Source organism: Simochromis diagramma, unplaced genomic scaffold (assembly GCF_900408965.1).
Source record: "Simochromis diagramma unplaced genomic scaffold, fSimDia1.1 OVJJ01000123.1, whole genome shotgun sequence".
Lineage (NCBI taxonomy): Eukaryota > Metazoa > Chordata > Actinopteri > Cichliformes > Cichlidae > Simochromis > Simochromis diagramma.
The window spans coordinates 5,645,031-5,658,480 of record NW_024386778.1 but is presented as its reverse complement, the minus strand read 5'-3'; the positions used below and the strand labels follow the sequence as shown (position 1 = coordinate 5,658,480).

General features: G+C 36.0%; 1 protein-coding gene across 1 annotated transcript; it reads left to right on the top strand.

The window, feature by feature from the left end:
* On the top strand, positions 1-12,857 carry LOC120722021 (trichohyalin-like). Its single transcript, XM_040012729.1, has 3 exons — positions 1-123; positions 1,675-3,156; positions 6,785-12,857. The coding sequence occupies exons 1-3, from the start codon at positions 118-120 to the stop codon at positions 12,386-12,388; spliced, it is 7,092 nt and encodes a 2,363-aa protein (XP_039868663.1). The 5' UTR covers positions 1-117; the 3' UTR covers positions 12,389-12,857.
* Positions 12,858-13,450: the final 593 nt, after the last annotated feature.

Below are 13,450 nucleotides of genomic sequence, written 5' to 3'. Positions count from 1 at the left end.
AGGTCAGATTAGCTCACTTGCTACACTTCCACAGAACTGCCGTCAAAGTGAACCAGCACAGGACTCTTAGATGACCTGCTACACAGCTTTGTTTTTAAATTTACAAGGCAAAAGAACATGGAGGTAGGATGAATTATAGTTTTTCTACTCATCCAAGGTTTGAAGTGGGGACTGGGGGCAGGGAACTGACATAGGATAGATAGAAGGCATAAAAACAATACTTTTGATTTGGTTCAATACATTGACTCAGTTTTACTAATATGTTGTAATTTTATTAGTTTTACAATCAGGATGTATTTATATTTATTATTATTATTATATATTATTTATATACATATACTTAAAATATTTATAAGCTTTCACAGAGAGAAAGTAATACCTAATACAGTTATTTATCCAATAGTAGACTCACACTTGTTTGATAAACTCTGTATAGTAGCCAACACATTTATGTGTTGCAAAAAGATTCCTAGAAATGTTTAGAGCACAGGTCATCACTGGAATATCTATCTATATATTCCAGTTTTGTTTTTGTTTTTTTTTGTTTGTTTTTTATGAACAGCATAACAGAGTCAACCTGTTATAAAAAAGGCCAAAGTCTTCAGCAAATAAATATGTTTTAAGAAACGTTTTAAACTTAGAAAGAAAAGAGGCCTGCTTAACGTGGAAGGGCAGATCATTCCAAAACTTTGGAGCAGCTACAGCAAAAGCACAGTTACCTCTAAATTTATGCTTAGTTTTTTTTTCACCTCAGACTTATGATGTCTGTGTCATAATGGTAAAATTTGGTCTGGAGATATCTACTACAAATGCATTAAAAAAAAAAAAAAAAAAAAAGTACAAGTACAAGTATAAACAAGGTAAAAATGCAATTACAAAACTCAACTTCTCTGAAACACCTCTAATGCAAAAAACAAAAATACAAGCTATCTTCATTTCAAAATCTACTTGAATATGATTTTAAAAAGCATTAAACAACAATCATACAGAGTAACACATGCAGTGAAATGTTTGTGTCCAAGCTGTGGACAGGCTGCAGACGTAGCCGCGCTATGGTCTTGCAAGGAAACAGTCCCATTCTTTAGAACACCGAGTTATATTGGCTCTTCTTAAAACATTTTTTTCTACATTTGCTATAGAACAGACCTCAGATAACCCAACTACATTATTACATTGTTGCCAAAAAATACTGTAAATGTGATATAAACAATTATGTCATTTATCCATCTTCTCTGTGGCTGGGTCGTGGGGGCAGCAGTCTAAGCAGAGAACCCCAGGCCTCCAGGGCCTCCGCCCTGTGGGACACACAAACCACCCGAACTGGCTTCTTTCAATGTGGAGGATTAGCAGCCACCCTTCAGAAAAAGCTAATGTCATGCTTGTATCTGTGATCTTGTTCTTTCAATCACTACCCAAAGCTTATGACCATAGGTGAGGGTAGGGATGTAGAGCAAACAGTAGATTGAGATCTTCGCTTTTATATTTAGCTCTCTGTTCACCATGATGGACTGGTACAGCATCCACATGACTGCAGTTGTGGCCCCAATCCATCTGTCAATTTCTGGTTATCCCTCTTTTACTTGTTATCTTCCAACACAGTATGAGTTTAGAATGTCTTGTCATTTGTTAGTTATGGTTTGGCCACTTTGTTTATTCATTTATTTTTACCAACAGAACAAAGACAGCAGGATGACAACAGAATGGAACTCAACAATGGAAAACAGAAAGCAATCAGATAGCAAACAAACAAGAACTGACATGAAAACCCAAAAAGAAACTTTAAAAAGACAAAGGCAACTGATATGTCAAGCAATGGAGGAGATCGAACAACTCTGGAGACAGACAGAAAGAAAGACAAATGAAATTGACTTCTTAAAGACAAAGACAGAGGGGCAACAGGAAGACATTGAGAGACTGACATCTGAAAAAAACAAACATCACCTACTATTAAAGCAATTTAACTTCCAAATAAAAAATATAACTGAGAAACTCAAACAAAGCAAAAATTCAGTTGCTAAGGAAAAAACAAACCTTCTGAAAATGTGGACTAAAATATACCAAGAGAAGGATACTCTGGACAGAAGACGTCAATACTTCATCAATGAGCGACACAAGCTAGACACTATAAAAGCTAGTAAGACAGAATCACCAATAAGGGAGGAACCCAAAGAGCCCCTTAATAAGCAGGTAAAGCGGGAACTGGATATACTGGAGAATGCAACTGAGAAAAACAGGGAAATAATGCTTGAAGTAAAGAAAGTTAAAGAAAAAATGGAGAAAACAAAAACAAACATACAGCAAGCATTAAAAAGAAATAAAAAGGACATTTCAAAAAACAGTGAACAAATTAACCACATTAAACATATTATGTATGTAAAGATCAACATGGTCAAGCACAGATGGGCAAGCATTATAAAACAGACTGAAATGAAGAAAATTCACATGTATAAAGAAGGACAGAGAGAAAGAAACGATGGAAAAGCCACATTTGACACAGTGATGAGAAAACTGTGTAGAATCCAGGAGGAGATGGAGAAACTTTGGGATGTGCTGGAAGACAGTGAACAACAACTGGAAGTGACTCAAAGTGCAAAGCAGCAGCTAATGGCAGAGAACAATCACGTGAACATCAAGATGAATATTGATTATCAAAAGCAACAAGATTCAGATCTAAGCTTTAAAGTGACACACATCCAGCCTGAAAGAGATGACTTAAAGAGAGTTGAAATGAAACTAAAGACAGGAAGGGAAAATGTAGAAAAAGACAAACCAAATACTTACATGCAGAATTTGATCTCTGAGGAAGAAGAAAACAATGAAGTGCTTTGTAACAAGGGTGAAGAAACAAAGCAGAGCATGAGGGACTTTACAGAAGTAAAGGCTCAAACCAAATGGACAAATTTTCGAGAAAAGCAAAAAAGAAGGGAGCTTGAGCGTTTGCTGGAGAAGATAATGAAAGAGGGGGATGAGGTAGAAATCATGAAGACAAAAATACAGCGACAAAAGGAAAGGGTTGAACAAAAACTGGAAAATACTGTCACTGAGATAAAAGGTAAAATAGAAAAAACTGGTGCAGAAATGAACAACACTTGGGAGAAAATGCAGAGAACCCAAAGGGAGATTAGTAAGAACCAGGAAGAAGCCAAGAACTATATGGTAAGTATTTATTCTTTCCTTTTAGCTATTTCTTGTCAGGATCCCCTGATTATTATTGAACCTGCTTTTAGTTGAAAGACATTCAGTATTTGATAACCATTCCTTTATTTACCGACTGGAATTGTTGGAAGAAATACTCCATTAAGTACTCCAATAAAACTGTAAAAAAAAGTAGTAAGATGCCTGATATAACAGTTTGGGTTTAACTGAGCTTGAAATTGTAATTTGCGTATACATAATTTTTTAATATTCTGACAATTGAAAGTGTATGGTTACTGATATCCACATACTGTAGTTGCTGTTGTCAATAAGTTGTGGAAATTATTCTAGAACTATCCCCAGGCTATGCAAAGTTAACATCTCTGACTTTTTCTCCAATGTTTCCCACTTGGTTCAAGCATGGAATGTTAATTACATAAGTAATTTTACTGTATAAACCTAACAAACTGAAATGCAAAAGAATGTGTAAAAATAATCAGTTATGCATTGGGAACGGTGGATTTTGGAGTCAGTGGCGAAAATACCGCCTACCACCAGATGTGTTTTTCTGTTTTGGGGTGGGGGGTGCCCTTTAAACATGGAAAAGATAGACATACACCAGTGGCAGGCAATAGAGAAAGTAAGGTGAAGAATGATTGAGTGCACTTAAGTCTGCTATAGTAAAGTAAATTATGTCATCAGACGGTGGGCACAAATGTCCATGCAGACATCTGTGTGCCTGTGTGTAATCAAAGCGAAGTCTGCTACCAGAATGGCATCACACTGTGCTGATAATGTTATATTTAATTTAATGAAAAAAAAAGAACAGTCAACATTTACAATTAAGCATGAATAACTTCTGCTCATAGTAGCAAACTCATTCCATGTCATCTTGATCCTTATCCATGAAAGGCTACGTCCACACTTACATGGGTATTTTTGAAAACTGAGATTTTCCATTTAAAAAAAAATAAAAATAAAAATAAAAAAAATAAATAAATAAATCCCATCCACACGTAAAAGCCAAAAACAAAGGAAAATGCTGCTAGGAACATGCCAAAGCAGCATGTGGCGCTATATTCCTATCCATGTAGAAATGTTGGCCAATCAGAAGTCAGCCTGGGTGGGAAAGCGTAAACAAAGATGGCGAATAGAAGCAGAACCGAGTCCTATGTGTGGAGGGACAGCAAATGTATAAGCATTTAAACACTGCAGAGTAAAATTAACAGTAATGGTATTTTGTGTAAGTCCACCATTGTAGAAATTCATTTCATCGAAACAATAACGTGGCGCACAGTATGACGTCAAAAAATGCGCACACCTTTGATGCTGCGTTTTCTCCGTTTTTCCTCATCCACGTAAACGCAAAAACTGAGTTTTCAAAAATATCCACCCTGGCTGGAGTTTTTAAAAATCTCAGTTTTCAGTGACCGAAAACGCCGTTTGAGTGTGGACGAAAGGTGCAAATGCATAGAAAAATCTGTGTTTTCAAAAATACCCGGGTACGTGTGGACGTAGCCTAAGTGAGATAGAAGATTTCTACCTTTATTGCAACTGCCAGGCTCAGGAGCATAGCAGTCTGTGTAAGATCTAGGGTTGGGCGATTGGACGAATATATCAACTATAGGCTGAGCCCACTGGTGATTTATTTATTTGCCCATGAATAAGTTTGCTAATAATGATGGAGCAAATAGAATCAGTCAAAAGAAAAAAGAAAAATTTAAGAGTACTGGTTTAAAAGCACCCTCTGTCATCTGAGAGCAAATGCACCCTCCTGAGAGTGTGCCCAAATGCTTGTTGATGGAGCTGCAGAAGCTGGTGATAGCCTTGTGTGGTGGCGCGAATGAGGGATAACCAGGGAAGGTGACAACGCCACCTGAGAGGAGAGTTACACCCCAGGAAAGTTTTTTTTTTTTTTTTTTTTTTAAATAGCCAGTGTAGATGTTATACTATCTACCAAAGCCCACAGGCTAGTTATTAACAGCAGAGGTGAGGCAGATCAGTTTTACAAATCAAAATTTATTAAGAAAAACTACTAAAAAGCATAGAACTGAAATCAGAGAAGTTCTTAAAGTAGCAGGGCCAAGACTGCAAGACTGTTAATTAAAACAATTAACAAACAATGATTAAAACCACAAGGCTCGCTGCCACCCTAGTAAAATAACTCGATAAAGTAACTAAACAAAATAGCTGAGACCGGCCACTTGAGGCAACCTACAGAGAGGAGTGCCCAAGGGTGCCACCAATTACTCACCCATGTAGTTCCACAGCAAACCTCACTGTCACTCACACTGAAATCTAAATGGTGCGGTCTACCTATGCCCGGTGTGTACACTCTCATGCATTGAGGAGGGAATTCCACCTCATGTGCCTAGCCCCTCAACAAGCGGCCGCACCTCCACTAAAGCAATAAAACAAAGCGTAAAACATTAAACAAATTAGTAAAAGAGATAAATAAAACAAACCCACCCTAAGTTACAGTTCTTTATAAAAGCAAGATTACAATATATAAAACAATTCCAAGTAAAAGATCATAAAACCAAGAGTCAGTCGAGGCCAGTCCATAAACATTTGTAAGGCCACAACAAGACAGAATAAAACTGAACAAGAAAGAACGACACAAAACAAGACAGCACAAGACAGCAGCAGTATGGCACAATCCTGTAACAAAAGAGGGAAACAGTCGTCAAAGTCCACCCTACTATATACCACATCATGACAAACGCAAGAGTCCCTCTTACCATTCTCTAAAGGGCAATACTAAAATGAGCCGCTTTCCTGAGGAGCTCTGCAGTGCTTAAGCTGCCTAATGCTCTCAGCCACCTTGGATGGGAAAAGACTGCCAAATACCTCCATGTGGTAGTGAAGCGCAGTTGTTTCTTATAAGGTTGCTAATTATCAGCTGGGAAGGTGGATGTTAGTGCTGCATTCGAGGACATCACGTAAAATCCTACCCAAAAAATCTGCTTCACTACACTAGCATACTCAGCCAGATGGTGGACACGTACATGCTCATGCAAGTTAGTCGTGTTTGAGTACTTTGCTCGCTTTATACATCTGCACAAGGGGCAGACCGTTTTGGTTACATCCTTAGGTTTACTATTTTCATCTGGTTTAAAGCCAAAGAAATCCCAACTTGGCAACTTTATATTTCTTTAGTGCTGTCAACGTTAAAGTGCCACCATCACGACTAACGCGTTTAACAATTAACCCATCTGGATCGCAGACTGAGTCAAAATCCCTTAAATGTCTCTCTCAACGCATTTCGAGCAGTTTGTCCAAAGTTTATTCATTCTGCGCTCCAGATGGGTTAATCGTGATGACTGCATAAATGCTGACAGCCCTAATTTTTTGGGGAAATTAGTTCGTCCATGTTTGGACTTCATCTGTGTTGTAAATGTGCAAATCACTCCATGCATGACTACATTGCTCTGCCAATCAACAAGTCTGCGTATGCGCGAATATATCGCCCATCGTCGATTATTGGACTGACAATTGTCGGTTGGAAAATTTTTACATATGGCCCAACCCTAGTAAGATCCATAAATGTGAAACAAAAAATTAAAACATAGATGTTTTAAGAAGATCTTTATTGTTGTCTTGGTGTCATCAAAAACAAAAAAAGCTCTTTTTTTCTGTTTTTGTGAAGGAAAAACTGACATCCATGAAAACGTGGGTCAACAAATGGATATCGGCACAATCTACAATCAAACATACTTTTTCAGTGAACGCATCCAAACTTCAAGAATCACAGTATGAAATAGACAAAGACTCCCTCGAGGATCAAACATCAGCAATTCCAAAGGACAAAAGGGGGACAGAAAGTATAACAGATACAACATCATTACAAAATTCTGTAACATTAGATGATCAGCATCAAAATAAAAAAATAAAAGAACAACAGAAGGAGCATTTTGAATCCAAATATTGTTTTGCAGAAGGCAAAAATGGGGAGCAGGACTTTTGCTTACAGATGCGAACTGAAATTCATGAAGAAGTAGTGCATGATAAAACTGAATTACTGATAATTGTAAGAGAAAGGGAAGAAGTGGAAAAACTGATACGTAACCTAAAGCAGCAAGAGGGGGAAATAAAGGAACAAATAAAGTACACTATTGATAACATGAAAGAAAAAACTCAAGATATAAAAAGGCTCATTTTGGAAATAAATGACCTGCAGAGGGCAGACACTGTAATTACAGTCGGGGAAACTGAAAATGCCCAGGAAGTATTAACTAAGCTGTTGGAAGAAACTGAACAGAGAAAGATTTTGATGGTGAACACCAAAGTTTTCAAAAATGAAATAATGAAATATGAAGTACAAGAGGGGGACGATGCCAAAAAAATAAAACAAGAGTCTAGCTTGATAAGGCTTAATGTTAACAAGCAAAAACTAATTCAGAAATCAGGAGAAGAGATGAAAAAACATGTTGAACACACCGATGAAGATAAAAAGGACAGAGGAGCCGATATACAAAGACTCAGGGCAGAGATTTACAAAACACAAGAGATTATAAGAACGCTAAGAGGTGGACTTGAGAACCTAGCGGAAAAAAATAACATGGACAAATATCAACAGAATGAAGGCAGTGAAATTGAAGGATTGCTAAAAGACATCAAACAGTTTCAAGAGTTTTTGGAAATTGTAAAAACCAAAATAAAGCAAAGTGAAGTACATATGACAGAAGAAATGAGCAATATAAAATCAATGAAAACTGCAGTGAAAAAGAAGAGAAGAGAATTAGATCAAAGGTTAGAAAATACTTTGAAAGAGAGAGATGGATTAGACATCTTTAAAATAAAAATGCAGAGGCAAACTGAACTGATTCGGCAGAATTTAGAAAAAATGGCAAAAGTTAAGAGCACAGTCGAGAAAATAGGTGCTAAGACCAGAAGGAAAATTGAAGAGATAGAAATTAGTATGAAGGAGACTGAAATAAAACTAAGACAGTTTAAAGACCTTGACTGCATTAACCTTAACTTGACAAAAGGCGCAAAACCAGACATGGAACATGGTATTACACCTAAGCAAAGAACTGCTCTTGAAATTTCCAAGACTGAAATTAAGAAGACAATGGACAATAAAAGAGATAAACTGACAAAAAACAAAATGGACAAAGAAACTGAGGGAACAGAAAGCCTCAAACAAGTTAATGAGAAACTGGAGGAGGTAAAACTTTCATTAGACAGTCTGGGTCAAAAAATTAAAAAATCAGTTAGTGAGAATGTAAAACAAATAATCAAGAGAGAAGAGACTGAGATGACAGAACAGATCCAAACAGCGATAAAGAATGAGAAAATGGTTAAACAGCTAACTGAAACAGAAATACAGGAGGAACAGGTGAACCATTTGAGGGAGAAAACTGAAAGACACAAACAGGAGCTTGATGACGGAGTACACATGACCAAAAGGCAAATAAGAGAAATGGAGCTGCTGCAATCAGAATTGAAAATAAAGGTAAAAGAATTTGAGCGTTTTTTTAGAAAAAGTATGAGAAATAAGGAGGAAATTGAAATAATGTGGTATGAAATACAACAAGAAAAGGAAGCATTAAGGACCGAGATCAAAAAGAAAAGAAGAGAATTAGACCAAAGACTGGAGATGACTATGAGAAAAAGGGATGAACTAGAAGTGTTAAGGGTAAAATTGAAACGACAGATGGAAGAGCTGGCTGAGGAGAAGCAGAGAGACCATAATCTGTTCATCCATCTACCCAATGAACATGAAAAACATTTTGGAAGGAAAGATGTGAAAATGTTAATGGAGAAAATTAAAAACCACAGCTTAAAAGTTTCTCAGTATACTATTTACATCCAAGACATAAGAGACAAGTTTAATTTACACATGGGAACAATTAGGACAGAGATGAAAATTCTAGAAAATGTGAATGCTCATTTAGAAAAGGACAGAAAAGGATTCAGAGAAGTTGAGGCTGAAAATAAGAATATAACAAACAAAATGAAGAGGTTAAAATATCAGCTTAATATAATCTTTGGAAGAGTTACCATACATGACACTGCAGAGATGGATGAAACAATCAACATCTGGGAAAAAATCCAAAGAGAAAAACAGAAGCTTGATATGAGACTAGAAAATATTAAAAGGGAAAGACAAGAGATAGAAGCTCTGGTGGTTGAGCTGGAGATGAAGAAAAGAGAAAACCAACATGTAATCAAAAGAAGCATTCAAAAAGAACAGAAGATAAAAAGAATATGGGCTACTTTCAAAGAAGGAAGAACTGCCCTCGTGAGAGAAACAAAGCAGAAAAAGGAGGTTGAACAAAGACGAGACGAGATCATCAAACATCAAGGTGAACAAGAAATAAAGCAGAAGTTGCAAAAAGAAAAGAGAGGGATGCAAAGTGAAATTGAAGACATGAGGATGAAAGAAAAAAGGAAGCAAATTCAAAAACAATGGGAACTAATCAAGAAATACTTAGGGGAATATAAAAAGGTAATTAAAAACACTCAATTCATCATTGGAATAATTCAGAATGAAAATAAACACATGCAAGACCAAAAAAATTTCTACATGACCACAAGGAAAGAAACACTGAATATTAAAAGTGAATTAAATAGGCAAAAGGAAATTATACGGTGCGCATTAAAAAACATACAACAAGAGCCAAAACATGGGGAACAAGTGGAGACAAAAATCAAGACGGAGCAAGGAAAACATGAAAATGGAAGGAGAAAAATATATGAGATAGAAAAAGATGCCTTGGATGACTTGAGTGCAGACGAGAGTCAAGACAAAGAAGATCTTGAAAGAGTGAAAGAGTTGTTGAAAAAGAACCAGAAACTTGACATGAGAGGCTGTAAAATCAAAAAAGAAATAGACATATTAAAACAAAAAAATGAAAACATAAAAGAGGAAAGGAAAACCACTGAAATAAAAGAAACTGAAAAAAAAATGAAACTGAAAGATTTCAATAAAATGTTTTGGGGCAAACAAAAAGAAAAACACAGTACTGAGTATCTGACTGTAAAGAAAGAATATAAAAGAGAAAAGATTAAGGATGGTATAAAAAGGGTGATCTTACAAGACACAAAACAAAACCTGATAAAAAAAGAGATAAAAAAATGTAACCAGGAAAAAGAAAAAGTCAACCAGATGAAAACTAGACGTGAGAATAGAAAAGAACTGTTGTTGAAGGTAAGGAGAAACATCAAAGATGAAGAGAAAGAGATGGAAATGAGAGGAGACAAAGTCATGGATGAAATGAAATCGCTAGAGATTCTGAAAGTGAAACTTCAACAACTGAAGGAGGATATAAAAGCCAAAATGGAGAGATTACTACAAAATGTTGACAACAGGTCAAGGCTGCAAACAGTGTGGGAAGAAAAACTTGCAACCCAAGACGAACTGAAAGAAAGCATTCGCTCTTTCACTGAAATGTTAGAGAGAGAAAAGGAAGGTGTGAGAAGTATCCTTTCAGACATGGTCACCAAGAGAGAATGCACAGAAAATGAATGGAAGCAGCAGTTTGAACTGGACAAACGAGAGCTTGATAAACTGAAAGAAGATCTGAGACACGACAGAGAAGATCTGGAGAGAGAAAGTGAGGTGCTGAATAAAGAGAAAATGGATTTGAAGGTGTTGATGTCTGACATCAAGAAACAATTTGAAATATTGGAAGAAAAGAAACAAAATATAAAAGAAGAAAGAGACTCAATGGAAATCATAAAGCTTGAACTGCTCAATAAGATGGAACATGTAAACAGGCTGTTACATGAGACAAATGAAGAAAAAGCCAAGATTAAAATTTGTATCCTTCAGGTTCAAACGGAAAAAGAAAGACTTGAAGACATTTTAAGCAAGATTTTCTTAACACATGATGAAGAAAAAGTCAAGGAAGATGACCTCAGAAGACAAACAAAAGAAGTGGAAATCATGAAAAAGGAATTACAGAGTGAAAGAGCAAAAGTGGAGAGTCTGATGAGGAATCTGAAGAAGAAGCAAGAAGAGCTTGAACGTGCAAAGGAAATCATGAGTGAAGAAAAAGAAGAGATGAAAGAGATGAAGACTGACATTGCCAAAGAACGAGAACTGTTGTTGAAGGAAAGGAGAAATATGGAAGAAGAGCGGTCTGAGATGGAAATGAGAGGAGACAAAGTCATGGATGAAATGAAATTGCTAGAGATTCTGAAAGTGAAACTAATTGCGAGGAAATCCCTGAAAGGTGAACTGTCTGATGTACAACCCAGAGAGGACATCCTCAGTAGTGTTACAATCTCTACAAGAAACCTTATAGGAAAACTAAATAGACTGATTCATCAAGACTTGCCGACATATATCAAGAGAGTAGAGGGGGAAAATGAAAAAATATTACAAGTGATCTCTACATATGAACAAAATTGTGTCAGAATTCATAAGCAGAAAATTAAAATTACTGCAGATTATGCCAAGATACAACAACAAAAGAAACATGTGTTTAAGACAACGTTTGACAAAGCAATCCAAACTGAGGATGTTTTAAAACAATGCTTACATGAGCATCAGGATGAAGAGACTAATGAACATGAATTTAAGCAGAGGATGAAGGATGTTGCAGGTAATCTTGTAGGAAGCAAAAGATACTTGACACCTGACAAGGAAGGTCTGCTGTTAGTAGGAGAAGGTGAAGAATTTGGAAATGTCAAGAAAACAAAGCTTGCAACGTTGTCCATCTTGTCAGCAGAGGAAGATGACTTCACACAGAAGGGAATTTTAAAAACTGAGTTTTTGAAACAAATCTGGAAGGACACTAGAATAGAACGAAATGAGATAAATCAGATGAAGCTCAGAGGTCAAAAAATGAGAAACAATATGGATAAAAGAGTAAAGGTGATCGATCATTTTGTTAGGAGATCAATATTTCAGAAAGAAAAGACATCAGTTGAGAAAACAAGAAAAATGTTGGAACATGGGCAAAGTAATACGTTTTTATCTGTAAGTGGCAGGGATGGAGAACACAAATCACTTGATGAAAAATATACCGAGCTCCAACAACTTAAGGTCCGCATGCTTAGTGAGATTGAGAAATTCTACATACAAAACAAAGCGTCTAAGACACTGACAACTAGCAACAAAGCTAATCAAACAGTTCAACTAGATTCTCCAAATATCTATCAAGAGCAAATAAAGGTAGAAGAATCTGAAGCAGCACCAGAGAGATCTCCTGGACTCCTCAGTCAGCTCAGACTTTCCTGTTATCGCTGTTGCTCCTGTTATTGTGCCTACTGCAAGCAAGGATGTCCAAAGAAAAAATGAGAGGCAAGAAAAGTGCTACATAAAAATCAGTCCATTTACCATTTGTTTTACTTTTTAGTTATATTAATATGTGTGTATTTGGAAAATGTGTTTTTTCCTGTTAATCATATTAACCTAACAACGTAAGAGTACCAGTCTGATGTCAATCATTTAATTTTTAAACAACTAGTTATGTAATGTAAAAGTATTCCTTTAACATGTTATTTTTTTCACAAATGCAAAATATTAAAGTTTAACAGATAATCTTAACATTTCTAATTACATTTTTATGCTGATTTCTAATTAATCTTCTTTCAACATATTTATTCTGTTGTCTTGTGTTAGAATACAGAAGCACAAAGAATACAATAAAATCTAAGCTAACAAGAATATTTGAAAACTGTGACTCCATATATATTCATATTTAAATGAAAGAAAAATGCATGTTTAACATAAATTTTATCCCTAAATAAATCTTTTTCCAAAACCATTCACATCACTGCAATATTTTTCTTTTGGTAAATTTTGAAATATATAAGAACCCAATTGTTTGAAACATTATTTAAATTAATTACACAGTTAATTGTAAATTGAACCATTAAATATAAAACTCATGCCATCTAATTATCTTCATTGGGGTATATCATGTACACATACATATATATATATATATATATATATATGTATATGTCATATATAAACCCTTTGTCACGGCTGCCGAGGCGAGCCGTGTGGTGTAGAAGGGAGAAAGGACCCAAAACGCAGGCAGTAGATGATAATGCTAGTGATGTTTTATTTACACAGTGGTGAGATGGCAAAACAGGCAAAGAGGGAAGACAAAACTAAAGACCTAAACTGGGAAAGCTAAATGACAAACCTGAGAGGGTACCAGAATGGGGGAGAGGCAGTGACGAACCGGCAACAGGCAGGAGAACATCAAAGCTGACGGGACAGGGGAAACGTAAACTGAACACACTCACATGAGATAGAGACCTTCAGAATAAAACAGGAAACTCACAGACACAGAACTGGACAAGACACTGAACTAAACAGACAGATTCACACACAGACAGTGTGACACCA

Coding starts and splice junctions, on each gene's coding strand:
- LOC120722021 (XM_040012729.1), top strand. Junction 3,157..6,784: donor AAGAAGCCAAGAACTATATG/GTAAGTATTTAT, acceptor GTTTTTGTGAAG/GAAAAACTGACATCCATGAA.